At 51.7% G+C, this 20,061-nt stretch overlaps 1 protein-coding gene across 1 annotated transcript in view; it reads left to right on the plus strand.

Annotated features, from left to right (window-relative positions):
• RIPOR3 (RIPOR family member 3) overlaps window positions 1-20,061 on the plus strand; it is a 64,050-nt gene that overhangs the window by 22,198 nt on the left and 21,791 nt on the right. The window contains exon 2 of the mRNA XM_080925335.1: window positions 17,287-17,405. Within this exon, the coding sequence (XP_080781461.1) occupies window positions 17,296-17,405 (110 nt within the window). The 5' untranslated portion in view covers window positions 17,287-17,295. The remainder of the gene's footprint in view (window positions 1-17,286; window positions 17,406-20,061) is intronic.

Genomic DNA, 20,061 nt, shown 5'->3' on the forward strand with positions numbered 1-20,061 from the left:
TGCTAAATCGATGTATGCTGTTACAGCCACAGCTTTCCAAAAGCAGGCTCAGCGAAATAAATATTTTTCCTGTGAGAAGAGCCCGAAGTCTGCAAGTTTAACAACCCAGACTCAGTCCAGACTTGCTCCCAGTGGCTGCCATCAGTGCACCAATCTTGGTGTATTTAGAGTGCCCAGGTCTCTGCAGTGTATTGTTTCCCTGTTTTTCCTCTCTTCACCATGTTTTGGGGCACAAGGGAGCAATTTCTAAGCATTTTAAATTCCTCACCATTTTGGGGGCCTCTGATTATCTCTTCCTGGCAAACCCAGACTAACTTTTTCTTTTCAAGATAGGTTGAATCTTATGTGGTCCAGGCTAGCCTCCAAATTACTGTGTTGCCCAGGATGACCCCCGATCTCCCTGTCTCTATCTCCTGAATGCTAGGATCACAGGTGTGAGCCACCACACCCAGTATGTAATGGGTGGGGGGTGGAATCCAGGCTTCTGAGCAAAGCTACACAAGCTTTCTACCAAGACCAGCATTCTGCCGACTGAGCCACACCTTAAATCCACCTCTACTATTTAAAATGGAGACTTGGGCTGGCTAGGTGACAAGATGGGAAAGGCTGCCAGCCCTGCCTCCCTGTGTCCCATGTAATTGAACACTAAAGGGAAATTAAATTAGGGACACAGAGCCAGGTACGGTGCACACTTGTGGTCCCCTACCCCAACCCCTGCATTGTCTGAGTTCAAGGCCAGCCAGGGCCACATAGTGAGACTCTGTCACACAAAACAAAACCAGCACACCGAAAAATTAGGAAAGACAGCTGTGACAGGGTGGTGACACTTTTAGATAAGAGCCAGGGAAGGCAGAAGAAAGTGATATCTCAGGTACAGCCTTCAAGAGATGTAGGAGGGCGTTAATTAGCAGTGACTCGCCATCCCTAGTCCCTTTCAGGCCTGACTGTGCAAGTTAGAAAGTCCCTTTGTGGATTCTGTGACTTCGGATACCCATCTCCTCTTTGACACTGCAGAGGCTCTGGTGGGTGGGTGTGCTTGGGATACATGCTTGGTGTGAGTGCCTGCTGTGAGCTGTAGGGTGTGGGTGAGAAGGTACTGACTCGACAGTGACAGGGATCAGTGGTGACAAGTGTCTGGAGTGACAGGTGGCAGCAGTGACAGGTGGCAGCAGAGACAGGTGGCAGCAGTGACAGGTGTCAGTGGTGACAGGTGTCAGGAGTGACAGGTGTCAGGGGTGACAGGTGTCATCAGTGACAGGTGTCAGGTGACAGCAGAGACAGGTGACAGTAGTGACGGGTGTCAGCAGAGACAGGTGACAGCAGTGACAGGTGTCAGCAGTGATAGGTGCCAGTGGTGACAGGTGGCAGGTGGGAGTAATGACAGGTGGCAGCGGTGACAGCAGTGACAGGTAACAGCAGAGACAGGTGGCCTTCCAGGACACACTTAGCTTGGAAAAGTGAGTTGACATAAAAAGCAGTGTTGCCCAATCCAACACTGGTGGCCACACCTTTAATCCACTCAGGAGGCAGACATATCTCTGTGAGTTCGAGGCCAGCCTGGTCTTCAGAGCTGGTTCTAGGACAGCCAAGGCTACACAGAGAAACCCTGTCTCAAACAACAAAACAAAACAGAACAAAACAAAAAGATCTGTGCTGCCCTGTGCTACACTGGACTTCCCTGAAGATGCCAAGTGAGTGACAGTTGGGGCCTTCCTCAGGTAGCTACAGTCTTAACCTGGCTCAGGAGTGAAAGGGAGGCTGTGGCTGGTGCCCCCTGTTACGGTGGCTGGAAGCAGAGCTGTGTCCCTGCTCTGACAGGACAGGGAGGGCTGTCCACAGAGGCCACCTCTGGCCCTCATTTCTGAGGAGTTTGAACTGTCACAGGTGGACCTCAGGGTTAGGCATAGTGGCACACAATGGGAATCCAGTTATTCAGGATACTGAGGCAGGAGAATCACTGAGAGTTTGAGGCCAGGATACATCTACAGAGTGAGAGACCCCATAAACAATGGAGTGGGAAGAGAAGTCATGGGTCTATTACAGATGGAGAAGCAGCATGCGCTGAGACTGGGTTATAAGGTCAGGGGACACAAGGTCAGGGGACACAAGGTCAGAGGGCATAAAATAATGTGTTAAAGATTTTTAAAAGAACCTCCACCCAAACAAAAATACCTTTGTTAAAGAACGGAGAGATGGGATTCATGTGACCTTTGCCCTTCTACAGTTCACCCTTGATTGGGTAGCATTCTCACAGAGGCAGACCTTTGTCTAGCTCCAGAATGTCTCCATCACCCGGGTGACACCCTTGTCCCCACAAACTCTCACAGCCACTGTCTTTTTTCTTCCTCCTCCTTCTTGGATGGCACTCACTTTTTATGTATAACCCCATGGTGGGGCTCTCACATAAACGTGACTGGTTGTCTTTTGTGACAGCTTCAAGTGCCCTGGGTTGACGAGATTCTCCACCATCTGGATCACGTGTTTAAAGACAGTTCCCGGGTGGGTGCAAGGCCTTTGGGGATAGGGCTGGACTGCCAGCAGCTCACCTAGGGCAAGGTTTGAGGGTTACAGCCCGCCCTTGCTTCCTGATCCACCAACCTGTGAACAAGCTGTTGAAGTAAATATTGCCTGGATGGCTCAACCTTTTGTCGGCCCATGGGGTCTCGCTCTGCAGCCGCTGCTCTAGTGTGAAGCCGAGCAGACACATGCGGTCCCCACACCATTTGGCACAACAGCCTGCCTGTAAGAACTCAGACGCAGTTCACTCCACCGCCCGTTTCTGTCCCAGGTGGATACGGCATGTTCCTTTCCTCCCTCGCCCGGCACAAACATGATTCCAAAGCCCAGTAGCTTTTCAAAGAGGTTTATATATTGAATTCTCGTTCTACAAACCCTTTACACAGTAAGATTACATCCAATGGACAAAGATACAAACTGCTGTTCTATATGAGGTAAAAGACCTATAGAATCCCTTAAAAATATTTAAATCTGCCGATCGACAATTAGGTCCACCTGGATCTAGATTCTCCTTCTCCAGCTCCATCTTGATTCCTCTTGGCCTCTTCTCTCCGCCTCCTGCCTCTATTTCTGCTCTTCAACTTTTCTCCGCTTATCTCTCTACTGTCCAATCATGTACCCCCTTAACATAAATCTACAACAAGCTGTACCGCAAGCTGCTGCCATCATGTTGGACTGTGTACCCCCACCGTGGTTAGTCTCTTATGGGCCCTGTGATCACTGATTCAGCCAGGGTGATTGTCCAGTGAGCTTCAGGGACCCATCTGCCTCTTCCTCTCCAGCTCTGGGGGGCAGAGTATACTGCTGGACCCTGAATTTTATGTGGGCACCCAAACTTCACTGGCAGCTATGTCCCCAGTCCTACGGCCTTGACAAAGCACCTGTGAATTTATGCCCTTACATGGATGGACCTTGGCCAGGGGTATGGATGGTCCATACTGACTCATCCCTCCACAGCTGGACAGCACTGGAATCCTGTTCTTGGCTGCTGTGGCTGCTTGGTGCGGGCTTGGTGTGGACACTGTTGGTCTTTGTATATTGCTGGGCCAAGCTGTTTGCTCTGAGTTGTCTGGACTCCAAAAGCATTGGCCTTGGTTTTGTTTCTCCAGAGGTGTCTTGGGAGTCTCATGGCTCCGTGTCCTTGGAACATTTGCTATAGCCTGTCTTAAACATGGCTGTCCTGAGGCATGAAAGGGTGCCTCTGCCTGCAGGGAGGCAGCACACCCTGCAGCCAGGCGTTTGAGTTAGGGCTCTGCACAGGGGTAGCGCAATCTAGTGGACCCCCTCCCCATACTCACACAGGGAGAAAGAGAGGAGGACTCAGGAGGACCTTGGAGCGTGAGGTCTGGATGGATTTTGGGGTGGGAAGGGCCTGAAGAGGCTTCATGTAGGAAGAGCTGGAAGACGACCATGTCATTCGTCCCTCAGACTTTGGCTGCAGCCGTCTAAATAGGTTTGACTGCAGGGTGCTTTAAGATTCCATTGTTCCAAGGGGAGGCCATGCAAAGAGGCCAGATGTGAACCTCCCAAGCAATTAAAAAAAAAAAAAAAAAGATTTATTTTTTTATATATGTGAGCACACTGTGGCTGTCTTCAGACACACCAGAAGAGGGCATCGGATTCCATTACAGATGGTTGTGAGCCACCAAGTGGGTGCTGGAAACCAAACCCAGGCCCTCTGAAAGAACAGAGTGCTCTTATCTGATGAGCCATCTCTCCAGCCCCCGCTTAGAGATCTGAATTGAGGAATTCTATCTACATTACCCTTTAGGTACGTGTGTGAGGAATTGTCTTTATTATACTAGTCGACGTGGGAAGACCCGGCTGCCCCACTATAGCTCACACTTAGCTCTAGGCAGCATTTGCATGGAGAAATAGAGCTGAGTTCAGGCTAGCAGGCAGGCATGCGTATTTTCCCTCTGCTCCTGACTGGATGCGGTATGTCTAGCTGTGTGACATCCCTGCTTTGGGGCCCCCACAGAGATGGACAGTATCCAGGAACTCTAAGTCAAACAAACCCTTTCTTCCCCAAGCTGCTTTTCTCGGGGTGTCCTGTTGCAGGAGCAGAAATGAAATTGAGCTACTCCCCTTTGCCACAATAGCTGGTTTCACTTTCTGGAGACCCATATCCTTGGCCGGTGCCCCTGGGTTTCCAAAGCCACGGATGGAGAGAGGTCTCATCCATGGAACCGCTTCTGTCTGGCTTGTTCTTTCCCTGTAGTTCAAGAGTCATAACCTCAGAGCCACTAAGGACAGACATAATTAATGACCACTCCTGGTTGTCAACTTGACTACATCTGGAATGAGCTGTAGTCCAGAATTGGAGGGCTCACCTGTGATCCAGATCTTGAGGCTGGAAGACACAAGTTTCAGACCTGGATCTTGGCGTGGAGATCTTGAGGCACAGCAGCTATGAAAAATCTTAGGCCCAGGCAAGGTAGCACACGTCTTTAATCCCAGGAGGTTGAGGTGAGGAGATCTCTGAGTTCAAGGTCAGCCTAGGATAAAGCAAGTCCCAGATCCAGGCATGGGGGTGCACACCTTTAATCTGGGCCACATCTTCTGCTGGAGACTTACATAAGGACATTGGAAGAAGGAGGATTCGATCTTTCATTTACTTGCTAACACATCTGTTGGAACCTACTTCTACAGAAGACCGGCTGAAACAACCAGCCTCATGGGACCGAGCCACTACTAGATCCTTGGACTTCCCACTCACAGCTGCCTGTTGTTGGATTAGTCGGACTATAGACTGTAAGTCATCACAATGAGTTCCCTTAGTATATAGAGACGGTCCATAGGTTCTGTGACTCGAGAGAACTCTGACTAATACGACAGGTGTAGAGAGCCGGGTCATGGGAGTGAGTTCCATGTTGTTTTGGGCGGAGAGCTGAGGACAGCAATGGGGTCTTCTTGTTCTTACTCTTGCTTAGAACTTTGTAGAGTCAGATGAACTTTCCGTCTGCTACAACAGGGACCTGGAACCACCTGAGTGTCTGAGTCACTCTGAAATTTCAGTTCATGTAGCAATGACCTCACTCTCCAGGGTCATGGTGCTGGGTCAGGACTCTTTGGGTGGTTGGGGCTGGAGTATCCCTGAATGGAACCAGTGTCACAAGAAGGGAGCATCTCTCTGAGAACCGTGGTTATTTGCTTGTTTGTTTCTTGGCCAGAAGGCCCTATCACATGGCCAGTGCCAATATCCACGATGTGAAACGACACATTCGAAAATTCTTTTTATTGTCCTTTTCCCGTGTGTTGCAAATGGTCTTTTTTGCTTTCGTGGGTTTTTTTCTTAAATATTTATTTTTATTTTATGTGTATTAGTGTTTTTGGCTGCATTCATGTGTGCTCTGGCTATCCAGGAACTCATTATGTGGCTGGAGGTGATCTTGAGAGTCACCATGATCCTCCTGCCTCCACTTCCAAAGTACTGGGATTGCAGGCGTGAGCCTAGCTTTTGGTGTGTGTGTGTGTGTGTGTGTGTGTGTGTGTGTGTGTGTGTATGTATGTATGTATGTATACATATTCATGTGGAGTCGAGAAGTTAACCTCAGCTGTCCCTAATTTTTCAGACAATGTGTCTTTTTGGTGGCCACAAAACCCCAGTAAGTCAGTCTCTATCTCTAGCATCTGGATCATAGACACACACTGCCACCATGCCTGGCTTTAATAAACAAACAATAACAACAACAACAACAACACAACATGAGTGAGTCCTGGGTATCAAATGCAGGACTTCAGGAGTTGTCAAACCCACTGAGCCATCTCTCCAAACCCTCGCCCTGGCTCCCACCCAGGACAACACGTAGCCCCTGACTGGCATCGAACTGGCAGCGTCTCCTGGCTGGGATTACATGCACCACTAGGCTGGCTCCTCTGGAAAAGTCGTTCATCATTTTTCTTCCCAAATGTCCAAATGTCACTCTTTCCCTTGTAGAACCCACTCTGTTGGGGTCTGGTCCATGGCTTTATTCCATGACTGTAAAACAAAAGTGTCCTTAACTCAAGAAGCTGGGAAGCTGCAGCCTTGGGAGGCTGTGACAGAGCCTAGGCTTGTGGTGAGCAGCAGTTTCTGTCCCCACTTCACCCACTAGGAGCCTGGCTCTGACAGACAGCTGGAGTGAAGCCACTGGGACCCAGATTTTCAGGGCCCTGGCCAGGACTCTTGGCACCCACAGCTGCCCTGCCTCTCATTAGAAGCCAGGCCCTCTTTGCTCTCCCTGGAAGGGAAGGATCCATTTCTAGCCAGCAGAGGCTCGAGGGCTTGCATCCCTGGAAACCCATCTTTGAGGCAGCCAGACTCCAGCTCAGCTCAGCATTTGCCGGAACTTTCACTGGGCCAAGCAGATCCCCTTCCGTAGGCAGAAAAGCAATAAAGTTGAGGGTGTGATATCAGGACCTCGTGTGGTGGGGAGGGCTAGAGCAGGAGTGAGTTTTGGGTTGGGTGCTGGCCCAAGCGAGGGTCCATACTTGTCAGAGGGGACCATTAGAGCTCAGCAATACCACATTGGTATATGTCACATGCCAATGCCGGCACGGAGCAGCCTAGCTCTGGACTCTCTCTGTCCTGTGTTTTCATAGCTGACAAATTGAGACACACTCCCTCTATTTCCTTATTCGTTCCTTTATCCTTTTGTTTCTTTCTCTTTTAATTGGGGTTTTTGTTGTTTGTTTTGAGATGGATCTCATTTAGCGTAGGCTGGCCTTGAACTCCTGATTCTTCTTTCCAGGCCCCTACCAAGTACTGAGTCCAGGGTCTCCTGGAAGCATTCTGCCGGGAAGACCTCAATGCTCAGAGCTGCTCACCTTTTAAACTTCGTCCTGGGACAGGGCCTTCCTATACTTACCAAACTGTTACACTTGTGATCCTCCTGCCTCAGCCTCTGGATTAGCTGAGATCACAGGCTGGGCTACCAGACACAGTTTGACATGCTAATTTGTTGTTTGTGATAAGGTCTCACTTTGCAGCTCAGGCTGGCCTCAAACTCAGGAAAATCCTCATGCCAAAGCCTCCCTAGTGTTGGGAACCATAAAAGTGATCTGGCACACCCTGAACGCCATTCATTATAATTTTATTATTATTTGTGTAAAAGTAAACATATGGACAAACTGCCGGGTTTACATGGCTTCCATGACTTCATAGTAAGATAAACCCAAAACCCCTCAACCATCCTCAAACTGCTGCCTCCACCCACTACTCCACCGCCACCCCAACCCCCACCCCTTCGCCACCCCCTACCCCACCACCCCTCCACCCTCCCAATCCCACCCCCACCCCTCCACCCCCCTTTACCCCCACCCCATCCCCACCCCTGCCACTCCCACCCTCTTCCACTCCCACCCCCACCCCACTGCCACCCCTCCACCCCACCCCACCTCCCACCACACCTCCACCCCCACCCTCCACTCCCCCCTCACCCCCCTACCCCCATCCCCTTTCACCTCTCCACCCCACCCCCTGCCATCCCCCAAATCTGGCAGACATTGCTCTAGCTCCTCGTTTTTTTTTCATTTTTTTCTGGTGCAGGGCTGCAGGGAGAGAAGTTCGATGTGGGTCAGCTGGGAGTTCATGTGAGAAGTTTTGCAGTAACCTGGGGGGGTCTCCTGGCAGCCCTGCAGTGGATGAAGGAGGCCGTGCCTGTCTCACAAGTTATCAGCTGTCTTCAAAGACATTCTACTTTATCCCCAGGTGTCATCCTTCTCTTCCACAGAAACTCGAAGTTCAGTACAGGGGTCGAGGAGATGGCACCAAAAGAAAGGTTAAGTACTTGCCATACAAGCGTGAAGACCCTCGCTTGGACCTTCAGACCCCAAGTTAAGCCAGCTTTGGGAGTTAGTGAATGTCACCGTCTCAGCACTCCTGTGGTGAGGTGGAAGCCCGCTAGTGAGACCCTGTGTCAAATATAGTGGAAGGGAGGAGCTGAGCCTGAGATTGCCCTTTGACCTACACACATACACACATATGCACACACATATACACATACACATATACACTCACACATACACACACATGCGCTCTCTCTCTCTCTCCCCACGGCATCTACCTCTCTGTGAGCCTCTCTGTGAGCAAACATTCTTCCTCTGTTGATTTCCACTCAGCTGCCACGCATTCCCAACCAAAGCATCTCCTGGGAAACCCAGGCAAGAATGTTTGGCAAACAGGGAACTAATTAATAAACAGCTCATGAGCCACACTCTAGTGTCAGCCTAGAATGTTCTGCAATACTTTGGAAATTCCAGGGTTATGGATGGTTTCAGCGCAAACTGTTCAGCCCAAATCTGTCCTGTGCTTGGGACCCACTGACCTCACTTGAGCTTGGGGAACCGAGCCCCACCCTCCTTTGGGTGGGCATTTGTCCCTGCTGATGGAACAAGGAGGCAATACCGGAGGTAACCAATGGGTGTCTCCTTTGTTGGAAATAGAGGTTTGTGAATTATAAGGGCTGGCTGCAGTTCTACTCAGTGGGAACTCTTGCCCAGTAAGGTTCTAGGTTTCATCTCTCACACTCCAAAAGCAACACACACACACACAAACACACACACACACACACACACACACACAGAGAGAGAGAGAGAGAGAGAGAGAGAGAGAGAGAGAGAGAGAGAACGCAATTGACTACCCGGCACAGTCTCTGAGAAGGGACCAAGAAAAGAGAGATAGAAGACCCCTCTCTCCTCACTTCCCTGTGAAGATTGCTCCAGGTCAGGGTGGCTCTTGGGCTGGGGCCCAAGTCCTGGACTGGCCTCTTTCCCCCAGGATGACAGAGAAACATCTCCCTGGACAGGAAAACTAGAGCAGGCTGGCCTCAATTCTTGACTTGTTTACTGTGGACGGTCCAGATGGCTCATCTCTGGTTGAACCCTTAGCCACTTCCTGGGCTGTGAACAGCTTTGGTCAGCAAACAAGCTGTCTGGCTGTGGAGCCCTGGGCTCTAGAGCATGGGGAAGCAGGGCACTGGGGCTGGAGAGCCAGGTGATGGGTGCAGCAGGGGTGTGAGGAACTTCTGGGGACTCTCCTGCCTCTGTAATTCATCTTACAGTAAGCACTAGGGTTGCAGGTGCTGTGGTGACCAGATTTATGTGGCTTCTGAGGACGGGCCTCATACATGCACAGAGCCACATGTGCTGAGCCGTCTTCCCAGGGCTGGTGACTTGGGGCTTTTTGTTTGTTTGTTTTTGTTTTTTAGAAGTAGAAAGGGACATAGGGTGGTAGGCATTGAGTTCTTGACTGTCTTGTCCTGAGTCACTGTAGAACCTGGTCTTCCCACTACTGATTTTGCAAGGGGTTCCTCCTCCTCTCCTTCCTCCTCCTCCCCCTTCTCCTTCCTCTTCCTCCTCCTCCTTCTTCTCATCCTCCTCCCCTCCCCTCCCCCTTCTCTGAGTTGTGGTTGGATGCAACCCAGGGCGCTCTCATTTTTTTTCTGTGCAGCTGAGGCTCCTGCCTGTCTCTCCCTCACAGGTGCGGGCAGCTGTGCATCCCCACATCTGGCCTGCGAACTTCTTATAATGAGAAACACCGAATCAAAGGCTGGGCAGTGGTGGAGCCAGCCTCTGATCCCAACACGTGAAGGGCAGAGGCACTAGGACCTCTGAGTTTGAGTCTATATGGATCCACATGTGAGTTCCAGGACAACTGAGGCTATGTAGAGAGACACTGTCTCAAAAAGAAAAAAAGAAAAAGAAAGAAAGGGAAAAAGAAATACCTAACTGATATACTTGGCAATAAAATCATTGCACGTGTACATGCACGCACACACACATCCCAATTAATACCCCCTTCTGTGAGCACCTTGTGTATACCCACGTTGTCCCACCTTGTGCCTTGACTAAACCAAGCGCGATAATTTTTTATTCTCTGCACAGGAAAAGACCAGAAGAATTGTATTTCTTGTTTATATAAAAACAGATGTAAAAGACCATATTCTTAACGTCAAAAAATGTTCCTAAGGAATTTTTGACAAAAGCAGCATCTTATTTTGCTTAGCCAAATGTAACCACGTGTCATTTGCGCTAAGATAGCCTCTAAGTCTAGATTTTAATTTTTTTCAATTATTATTGTTATTGTAGGGGTAGTACGCAAGCCAGCCTGGTCTATAGAACAAGCTCCAGAACGGTCAGGGCAACATAGAGAGACCTTGTCTCAAAAAACCCAAAACAGAGCGAAACAAAAATGGTGTGGGTGGGGAACAGGCTGGAGAGGTGGCTCGGCTGCTCTTTGGGAGGACCTAGATTTCAGCACCCACACAGTGACTTACAGCCATCTGTAGCTTCAGTCAACGGGATCTAATATCCTCTTCTGACCTCTGCGGACACTAGGCATGCAGGATACACAAAAAAAAATGGACTTTTATATGTCGTGTAAATATGTAAATTTATTTACACTCACACATGTAAAATGATAGTAAGCGTGTGTGAGGAGAAAGCCAGGCTCTATTGCGCTCCCTAGTGGAGATTACTGGCATTTCCGCCTTAGGCGACGCCCACTGGAGAAGGCTTCCCCAAGACTCTCAGGGACTGCGGTGAATTCCTGTTGAGATTGCTTGAAGTCTTTTGTCCAGATTGGGTGCAGCAAGCGTGGTGGGTGGTTTTATCTATATTTTCTGTTATTTTGCTTTATATTTGTTTATTTTTATGTACTTTTTAATATAAGTACACTGTACTTATATACTGTACTTATATATAAGTATATATAAGTACACACCAGAAGAGGGCATCAGATCCCATTACAGATGGTTGTGATCTACTATATCGTTGCTGGGAATTGAACTCACGATCTCTGGAAGAGCAGTCGGTGTGTGTGTATGTGCATGTGTGTAATGTGTGCTTATGTTTGTGTTGTGTGCATATGTGAGGTATGTGTGGTGTGTGATATGTGAGTGTCTGTGATTGTGCATGTGTGTGTTGTGTGCATGTGTGAGGTACATGTGGTGTGTGTGTATGTGCACGTGTGTGGTATGTGTGTGAGTGCTCGTACGTATGAAGACTAGAGGTGAACCTTAGGAGCCCCCCCAATCTCTTTACTGGCAGTGAGGCCTGAACCCAGGGTCTCCCGTGTGTGAGACAAGAGCTCTGCCACACAGAGCTCCCAGTCCACTCAGTATCTTTTAAGATTTATCTATTTATTATGTACAAGTACACTGTCGCTGTCTTCAGACACACACCAGAAGAGGGTATCAGATCCCATTACAGATGGTTGTGAGCCACCATGTGGTTGTTGGGATTTGAACTCAGGACCTCTGGAAGAGCAGTCAGTGCTCTTAACCACTGAGCCATCTCTCCAGCCCCACTTCCTTCTGTTGTCAACCATCCCTCTATGCCATGTTCCAAGGACCACATGATTCTCCTCTTCGGGACAACCATGGGCTGGCCTTTCTCACTTGTCCGTGTTTACCCATGGATGGCTGTGCCCAGATCCTGGAAAGTGGACAAGATACTGTAGTAACGATTGAGGGGGCCCATCTGTCCACAGTACCGGGCCCTGAGTGTGCCTGTGAGGTTTGAGAGCCCAGGGTCGGACCCAGGCTGAGCAGGGCAGGAAGGTGTCTGGGCTGTGAACTGTGCTGGGCAGAGGAATCCCTGGCCGTCCTCCTGACTGCCATCCTGGAGGGCAGGGCAGCCAGGAGCAAGGCTGGGCCAGGAACTTTGTGCTGTGCTCAGACCTGCATTTACCCCGTGCTAGACATAAACACACAGACGGTCTGCTCTAAACAGAGGTTTCCTTAAAATAATTCAGCAGCCGGGTGTGGTGGCGCATGCTCTCTGCTTTGGTGCTTAAGAGCCAGAGGCAGGAGAATGGTACGTCCGAGGCCGCTCAGTGCTACATAGCAAGACCTCAGATAAGAAACCCAATGGTACCAAACTACCGCCACCACAAACTCAACACAACCAATAAATGAACCAGACTTGCTTTCTGTGATCTTGATCTCCCAGAAGCTAGGCAGACCAGCATGTGGCTGTAAGCCCAACTCTGCGAAGGCAGAGACAGGAGGATTCCTGGGGGGCTCAGGGCCTGCATACAGTAGATGCTCAGCACATGCTCACTGAGCAAGTACATGGAGGGAAAGCATCTCAGACATATCTGTCAGTCAGTCATAAGTAGGCCACTCCTGGGGGTATGCATGGAACAGAAATGGTCCAGGATGGGCGTGGAAATTCTTATGAAGGAAGTGATGAGCCCCGATCTGCAGAAATGCAGGATATCAGTCCTCAAGTAAGTCCTCAGAGGGGCATTAGTAAAATGAGTGATGAGGCAGCCAGGGCTTGGTCAAGGACAATCTCTGCCAAGAGACACTAAGGCTTAGAGAAAGACCCTGGGGAAGGGAGGGGAGCTGGCAGAAGGGAACCCTGTGGGAGCCCCAGTGAAGGCTTTTGATGGGGCAGCGGATCCACTCAGCTGGGGAGGAGTTCAGTTCTTTTGGCTCTTCCAGGCAGGTCACGTGAGCATGCAGTAAAGTGAGAGGTTGGCTCCCTCAGGCCCCTCTGGGTCAGATAGTCTGGTTCCAGGCTTTCTGCTGGACCATTGCCCCACCCCACTCATTCCCATCCGGGTCTGATCTACCAGCTCCTCTCCAGCTATACCAAGGGAGCTATTTCAGAAACTCCCAAAGACAATTCAAGCCCTGGCCAGCATTTAGGGGAGAGAAAAAAACAGCCATAAGTAAAGGACTCGGGCATAAAAGCAGCCCAGACCCACAAACCCACCACGTTAAATTTAGCCACTTTACCTCTAAATGAGGTGAAATTGCAGGTTTCTGGCAGGCGGCGATGCAGGGTGACTGTGACCAGACTGACTTCTGTTTATTCTGGTTTCACCTGGGGCAGAGGTCCAGGACTGTCCCCAGAGTTCCTCAGAGTCTGGGAAGCGGATCCATGAGAAGCCACCTTCTACTGGCTTGCAGGGTCCCAGCGGTACCGGGTGCCAACCAGAGCCAGGCTGCAGGGGGACAGAGAGAGAAGACACTGGCTCACTCCTCTGACTGCCATCAAAGGTTTGGAAACTGCAGCTCTTAGGTCTACTCCTCCACTCAAGGGGCCAGAGCATCCTGACTGCTCACCTTGCTTCCTGCAGGCAGCCAGCTACCACTGAGGCTCTCCCTGCATAATCAGGGCCTCCCCAGGGACCCCAGACCTGTTCCCATCCAGCAGCTTTGGGGTTAATGCTAGACACAGCAGAGGTGATTAGATGAGCCAAAGAGTCTCCCTCCCCACCTTGCTTTGAGGGTTTTTTTTTTTTTTTTTTTTTTTTTTTTTTTTTTTGCTGTCTTCTGTGTGCGTGCCCAATGCAAACATCAGGAATGCTAGAATATTCCCTGGGACTCGTCAGAAGCTGCTCGTGAAACCCTGAGCTGGGCTGTCTTAGTCCTGGGACCCAGCTCCAATTCTCTCTCCCTCCTGGGGAGATTGGGGGAATAGCCTTACCTCGCCGGCCAGGAGGGGGCGCTGCCTCACAACTCAGTTGCTCTGTGACCAGGACCCTCCCCAACCCTGCCTCAGTCCTGGCTCTTCCCTCCCCTCCATTGCTGGTTCATAGATGGAGGGCTCATCGGTCACCTGGGGAGGTGAGCACAGGTCGGCCCCAGTGTCAGACACAGGAGCCAGCATGCCCAGTTCCAGCTCCAGCTCTGGAGATTCCTGTCAGTGAGCCCAGAGGAGCCATCCTCTCTCCCAGCCCGTTTCTTTTTGTTTTTGTTTTTTTGTTTGTTTTTGTTTTGTACTTTTTGTACTGTTGGCTTGAGACAGTGACTCTAGCTTTGGCTTGCCTGGAAGTCATAGCAATCCTTCTGCCTCAGCTTCCCAGGTACTAAAATGACAGTTTCCGTTTCTTCTTTTTAAGGATTTGTTTCTGCCCCCCCCCCCCCCCCGTGTGTGTGTGTGTGTGTGTGTGTGTGTGTGTGTGTGTCCAAATGCACATATGTGCACCATGTGCACATAGGAGCCCATAGAGGTGTGTGAGAAGAATGTGTCATATCCTCTGGAACTGGAGTTACAGGTGATTGTCAGCTGTCATGTAGGTTCTGGAAACTGAATCCAGGTCCTCTACAAGAGCAGTAAGTGCCCCTAACCATTGAGCTATCTCCCCAACCCTAGCCTCAGTTTCTTTATTTGAGAGGATAATGACAGCTTGTGGGCTGGGGGTGGGGGGAGGCTGTGTGTTGTGGAAGTCACAGGGGCGTGTCTGCAGCAGGGCCCAGGCACTGACTGGGGCTGGGGGTGTGGCTCCGTGCGTAAGGTGCTTCTCTAGTGCCCTCAGGGCCTGGGCTCAGTACCATGCCAAGCTGGTGTCTACAAGAGGAATGAAATCAATAAGGTGTCCTTTATTTCTGAAGTGGTTGAGCTGACAATGGTGGCAGATGCATGTGGCCTGAAAAGAGGGCTGTGCCACCTAACCCTCTGTCCACCCTTTGCTCGCCTTACTGGTTGGTCTTTGTTTTCCAGGGCCGCGTGGGTGGTAGAGGGTAGCCTCAGCCTCTCTTGTGGGTCTTAGTTCCCCGATGAGGTGTGTGCTAGGAGGAGAGTAAGCCCCGCTGTCTGTCTGTGTGACTGCAGGGTCCGAGGATTCTGAGGACAGACAGGTCTGACCCCAGCCCAAAGCTGGAGACTCCCAAACTGGAGATATTTGAGAAGGCTGCCCCAGAGAGGTGGCTGGGGCTAGAGGGTGGGACTGGATAGGAAGCCAATTCACGGGGCCAACTGCAGAGTGAGATGCAGACCTCTGCCCTGCTTCCCCTCAGAGCCCCATGCCTTGTGAGATCAGTGGGGTCATGGGGTCTCAAGTACTGGCCTGTGGGAAGCCTCAGCCTCCTGTCCCTAACCCTCAAAGGGACAATGGCTGTCACTGTCAGAGACCAGGACTGACTGTTCAGCATCTGTTATTCCTGAAGGAAGACTTTGGAGACCCCAGGCTGGCTGCTCTCCTGGCTTTCTCTTTCCCTGGTCCAACAGTGGGAGAAGGCGGCAGGCATCCTGGGCTGGGCTGAGGGCAGGAAGATCCTTGGTGGGTTGGTGACAGTTAGTTGAGTGGGGACAGCCCAGGCGGGAGTGTTCGTGATTTCCACTGCAGCTTACTGAGCCCAGGAAGGAGATGCCAGCAGCTCAAACGCCTCCCTGAGCTGACACAAGCCAACGGCAGGGGCTGGGGGTTCTTCTCCGGTGTGTATGGGGTGCCATGTCTCCAGTGATGATACTTGGGGGCTTGGTGAGATACCTACTCTTCGAGGCTCCAAGCTGGCTTTGTGGCTTCTCCACTAGGGTCCACAGAGGGTCCTAGCTATGTCTCCAAGCCTCAGTTTCCCCATTTGTGGAGTTTAGCCATCAGTTGCTCCTATTCCTTGGAAGACAGTGTGGATTGAATGAGAAACTGTATCTTATGTTTATCATCGGGCTTCATAGCTCACATTGCCTCAGTTTACCCATCTGTGTGCAGGAAGCACAGCGCCCTCAGCAGACACTGACTGTCTTCCTCGTTAGAGCAAGTTACTTTTATAGACCTTATTACTTTTAGGGCTCTGGTCCCTGAGTCAGTTGCACAATGCATCTAACACCCCTCACCCCAGTCACCGTGTGCACACACACGCACAGTACACACCCTTGTACCCAGGTAACTCCTAGCAAGTCTTGTTCTTGGTCCCTCTGACAACCACTGAGCCCATTTTACAGCTGAGACCATGGAGGCCCAGAGTGAGGTTCTGATTGGGGCCCTGTGCTTCCTATACTTTCCTGAACGCTGTGTTGTGGGGTGGTGCCGTAGGGTAGGAGACAGACGGGAAAGGTTTGGAGAAGTGCACGGGAGGGCAGAGGTACAGCGTGGGCCCGTGGGCCCCGGACAGACTCTAAAGCAGATGCAACATTGGGCAGTCTCGGGAGCGGTGGGCAGACGCCCTAGCGTGAACCAAGGTTTGGAGGTGAAAGAGACGGAGTGGGGGCAGGGTTCCCGTACAGTGCAGGAGCCCCCGTGGATAGAGATGTCTGTGGCTGGTGTGTGTGCAGTAGGGTCCCTGGAATCCTTAGGCTGGCACCTCCCTGGCTAAGGAGCAAAGTATGAAGCAGCAGCAGCAGCAGCAGAGATTTAGGTTAGATATGAAGAAGTTTCCGACTGTGCTGGAAGATCCAGCTCAAAGTGCTGTGATCCCCAGGGATGCAGGGGGCATTTTTCCATCCCGGAGATGGTTTGGAAAAAAGAGAAGCCAGCCAGGGCTCTGTGGGCTGGCCTCATTACAGCCTGGTATCCGAGACAGACAGTGGGCCCAGGGCCACAGCGGCCCTCAATGTCACTGCTGCTTCAAGGCAGTGGCTCCCAGCTACCTCTGTCCAGTAGGAAGCCAAAGTCCTCCTGGGGAACCTGACTCTCTGGGGACCGGTGTTCTGTGGCCTCTTCGGTTCTGCCAGGAGCTGCAGCCCTTCTTTGTTTCTGGGTCAGAGCTGGTCGTCTGGTGCCACAGGGCCTTTGCCCATGCTGTCTCATCTGGTGCACTGTGTGCAGTCGAGAGTTTGTATCCAGTAGTTGCTCAGTGCTGGCTCTGTAGAAGCAGGCACAGCAGGGGAGGAGAGAGCAGGCACTAGTGAAACTGGGCTCCACATTAGGATAAACAGGCCTGGCTTTGAACCCCACAAGTGACACGCCCCAGGCTACCCCATTTGCCCCAGGCTACCCCACGTCCCCCCACCTCATGCCAGCCTGCTCTTGGGTGAGTGGAAGCAGGACCGGTATGCTCTGGGCGCTGTTGCAGACTGTCCAGTCGTGCTAACTTTCCTGTCCTCTCCTCTCAGGTGACAGCCATGTCTGTACGGTTGCGCTTCCTGTCTCCCGGGGAAGCCGGAGCTGTGGGGACCGTGGGCCGCAGCGCCTCCTTCGCCGGCTTCAGCAATGCACAAAGCCGAAGGGTCTCGTAAGTGTCATGGGGATGGGGGCATGGGGCAACAGAGTCCAGCCAGCAGCCTGGGACATCAAACTATGCAGGGTATGTGTTGTGCCTGTAAGAAGCTGTCATTTCCCGCCGGCCTGATCTGCACCGCCTTAAAGGCTTCCATAGTCAGGCTGTTTGCTGAGTTTGTCACCACCGGCCAATCAGAAAACAGGCTCAGAGATGTGTGCCACTCATCCAGGGGCACACAGCAAAATGTCTTCTCAGTCGACCATAGCCTCCTTGGGGTGAGGTAGAAAGGAATGTTCTTCCTGTTTAGTCGCTTGGACACGGGGCCTCCTGTCCTGGCTCTGTGACCTGAGGCTAGTGACTTCACCTCTCAGAGCACAGGTTTCCTCTCGTGAACATGGGAGGGGTGTGGCTTTCTGCTGACCCAGGGCACTGGGGGTGTGTGGCTTTCTGACGAGGAGTAGCTGCCTGGGTCACATGGACCAAGAGGACTAGGTTCTGCCTGCCACTCCACCTCATGTTCCCTCCTGTCCTGATGAGGCCACCACCCCAGGGCCTGTTATCCTAGTTGTGTCCTGAACAAGGCCCTGGAAGCCACCTCCTGGATGGTAGTCTGGAAATGCCAAAGCCAAAGGCCCCACCCAGCACCGGCACAGATCGGTGCAGAGCCTAGCTGGTCAGTCAGCTGATCGACAACCAGTCTCCAAGTGTCACACACCACACCGTGCTTGTGCTCAGAGACCTCCGTGACCACTCCTGCCGCCAGGCCATTCAGTGGTCCTGGATTAGCTCACCCTGTGCTCCAATTACTTTGGCCTTGGTCTTCCAGGTCCTCGCACATGCCTTGTGTCCCAGCAGATTCCCTGGCCAGTTCCTGCTGTCACAGCATGTCCTGGGTGGGGGTGGGGGACCCCATGCCCATGGGCACCTTGCGTCCACCCAGCCCTGTAAGGCTGTTGGCAGGCCGCCCTCTGCCCCTGGCCTGCCCCATTTGAACTCTGCCCAGAGGAGTGTACTACCAGAGCTGAAATGCCTGTCTCTCAGGAACCCTCCTTCCTCGGCAGACATCTGTGGACAGAGACCCAGGCCCTGCCCTGCTTGGGTCTCCATCAGGGGAACGAAAGCAAACAATAGCAAGTCAACTCGGCCATGGCTGGTGCTATGTTGGACCCAGAACAGGGTGCAGGGTGGGGGTGGCGCCTTCCCGAGGGCCTGCGGTGCAGTGGCTTCATTCAGCAGAAGCTGATGGTGGTGATGGAGAATGGGGGGGGGAAGACAGCAAGTGCAAAGGTCCCGAGGTAATGAGGAGCAGCAAGCAGGCTGTGGAGACACATGGGCCATGGTCAGAGCTACAGGGAACACTGTGGGGGGCTTGTCCTCAGTATTAGGGACCAGCGAAGGCTTAAGAGGAAGTTCTGGATGGGTGAGAGTTTGGCCAAAATCCCATGGTGATTGGCTGTAGTCACTGGCTTTGGAGAGATTGGTGCCACCGTGAGGAAGGCATATAGTAGACACTGCATAAATGTTGCTGGGCATGGTTCCACCCTGGGGTCTGTGTGTAAGCCGGCCAAGGAGCACAGCCTGGGACCATCTCTCAGCTGATCCACTGAGGCACAGAGGGCTCTGTGTGCTCAGTAGGAGAGGAGGGGCTGCTGCCCACCGCGAGGCTGGTGCTTGGCTCCTGTGACAGACAAATGCTTTCTAACCATTGGTGATGCACACAGGTTACATTTCCTCTCTGCTGCTTTTGGGCCTCAGAACACCCTGTATCTATGGGATGTATCCCCTCAAGCCCCATCAGGACTTCTGTCCAAAAAGTTTCAAAGGATTCCCCAACTCGTTCTCCAGACCTGCTTGGGCTTGCTAGAGATTGCTAGGTCTTAGCTACTCTTGAGTTCCTGAGTGTCCCCCCACCCAGCCTCAGCCTGGGCAAGTCCCCTGTCTAAGATGGGGAAGCTTACCTGTAGCACTAGGGAAGAGGCATGGTTGGGAGTTTTGTTTGTTTTAGATTTATTTTTTAAAATTTTGTCTGCATGTGTGTGTGTGAACAATAAGCATGCAGTGCCCACAGAGGCCAGAAGAGGGCGCTGGATCCCCTGGAACTGAAGTTCCAGATTTGAGCGGCCACTTGGGTGCTGGGAATCAGACTCGGGTCTTCCACAAGAGCAGCCAGTGCTCTTACCTGCCGAGAGTGGTCTCTCTAGCCCCTGCATCACTGTTTTTAACTTCCTGCCTCTGTCCATCTCCCTTGGCTTCAGGCCTCAGCTCTGCCCCTTATTCCACATTGCTCACCAGGTAGAGATACAGAGGTAAGAGACCTGCACCAGGGTGGGTGACACAAAATGACCTAGCAGGGCTCCACTCAGGGTGGGGCACACCATCTTGCTCCATCCTGGCTCTTGGGCTAGCCAGGGCTTTCTACCCCGCAGATACAGAATTTACTTGGGGAAGTTATCTGATAGAATTTAGTACTAGGATGTAATCGATTACCATAATAAAGCCAGGTTGGGGGAAGAAGGGGTGATGACGGTGACCTGACCAAGTAGTTCCCATTGACAGGCATCCAGGGCTGTCAGGGAGGTGACTGTGGAGCCAGGAATGAGGGCAGGTCATTAAGCTTGGTTCTTAGACAGTTCCTGGGCACAGACTCAAAGAGCCATGGAGTAAAGTT

The sequence above is a fragment of the Micromys minutus genome, assembly GCF_963924665.1.
Source record: "Micromys minutus genome assembly, chromosome: 11".
Classification (NCBI taxonomy): domain Eukaryota; kingdom Metazoa; phylum Chordata; class Mammalia; order Rodentia; family Muridae; genus Micromys; species Micromys minutus.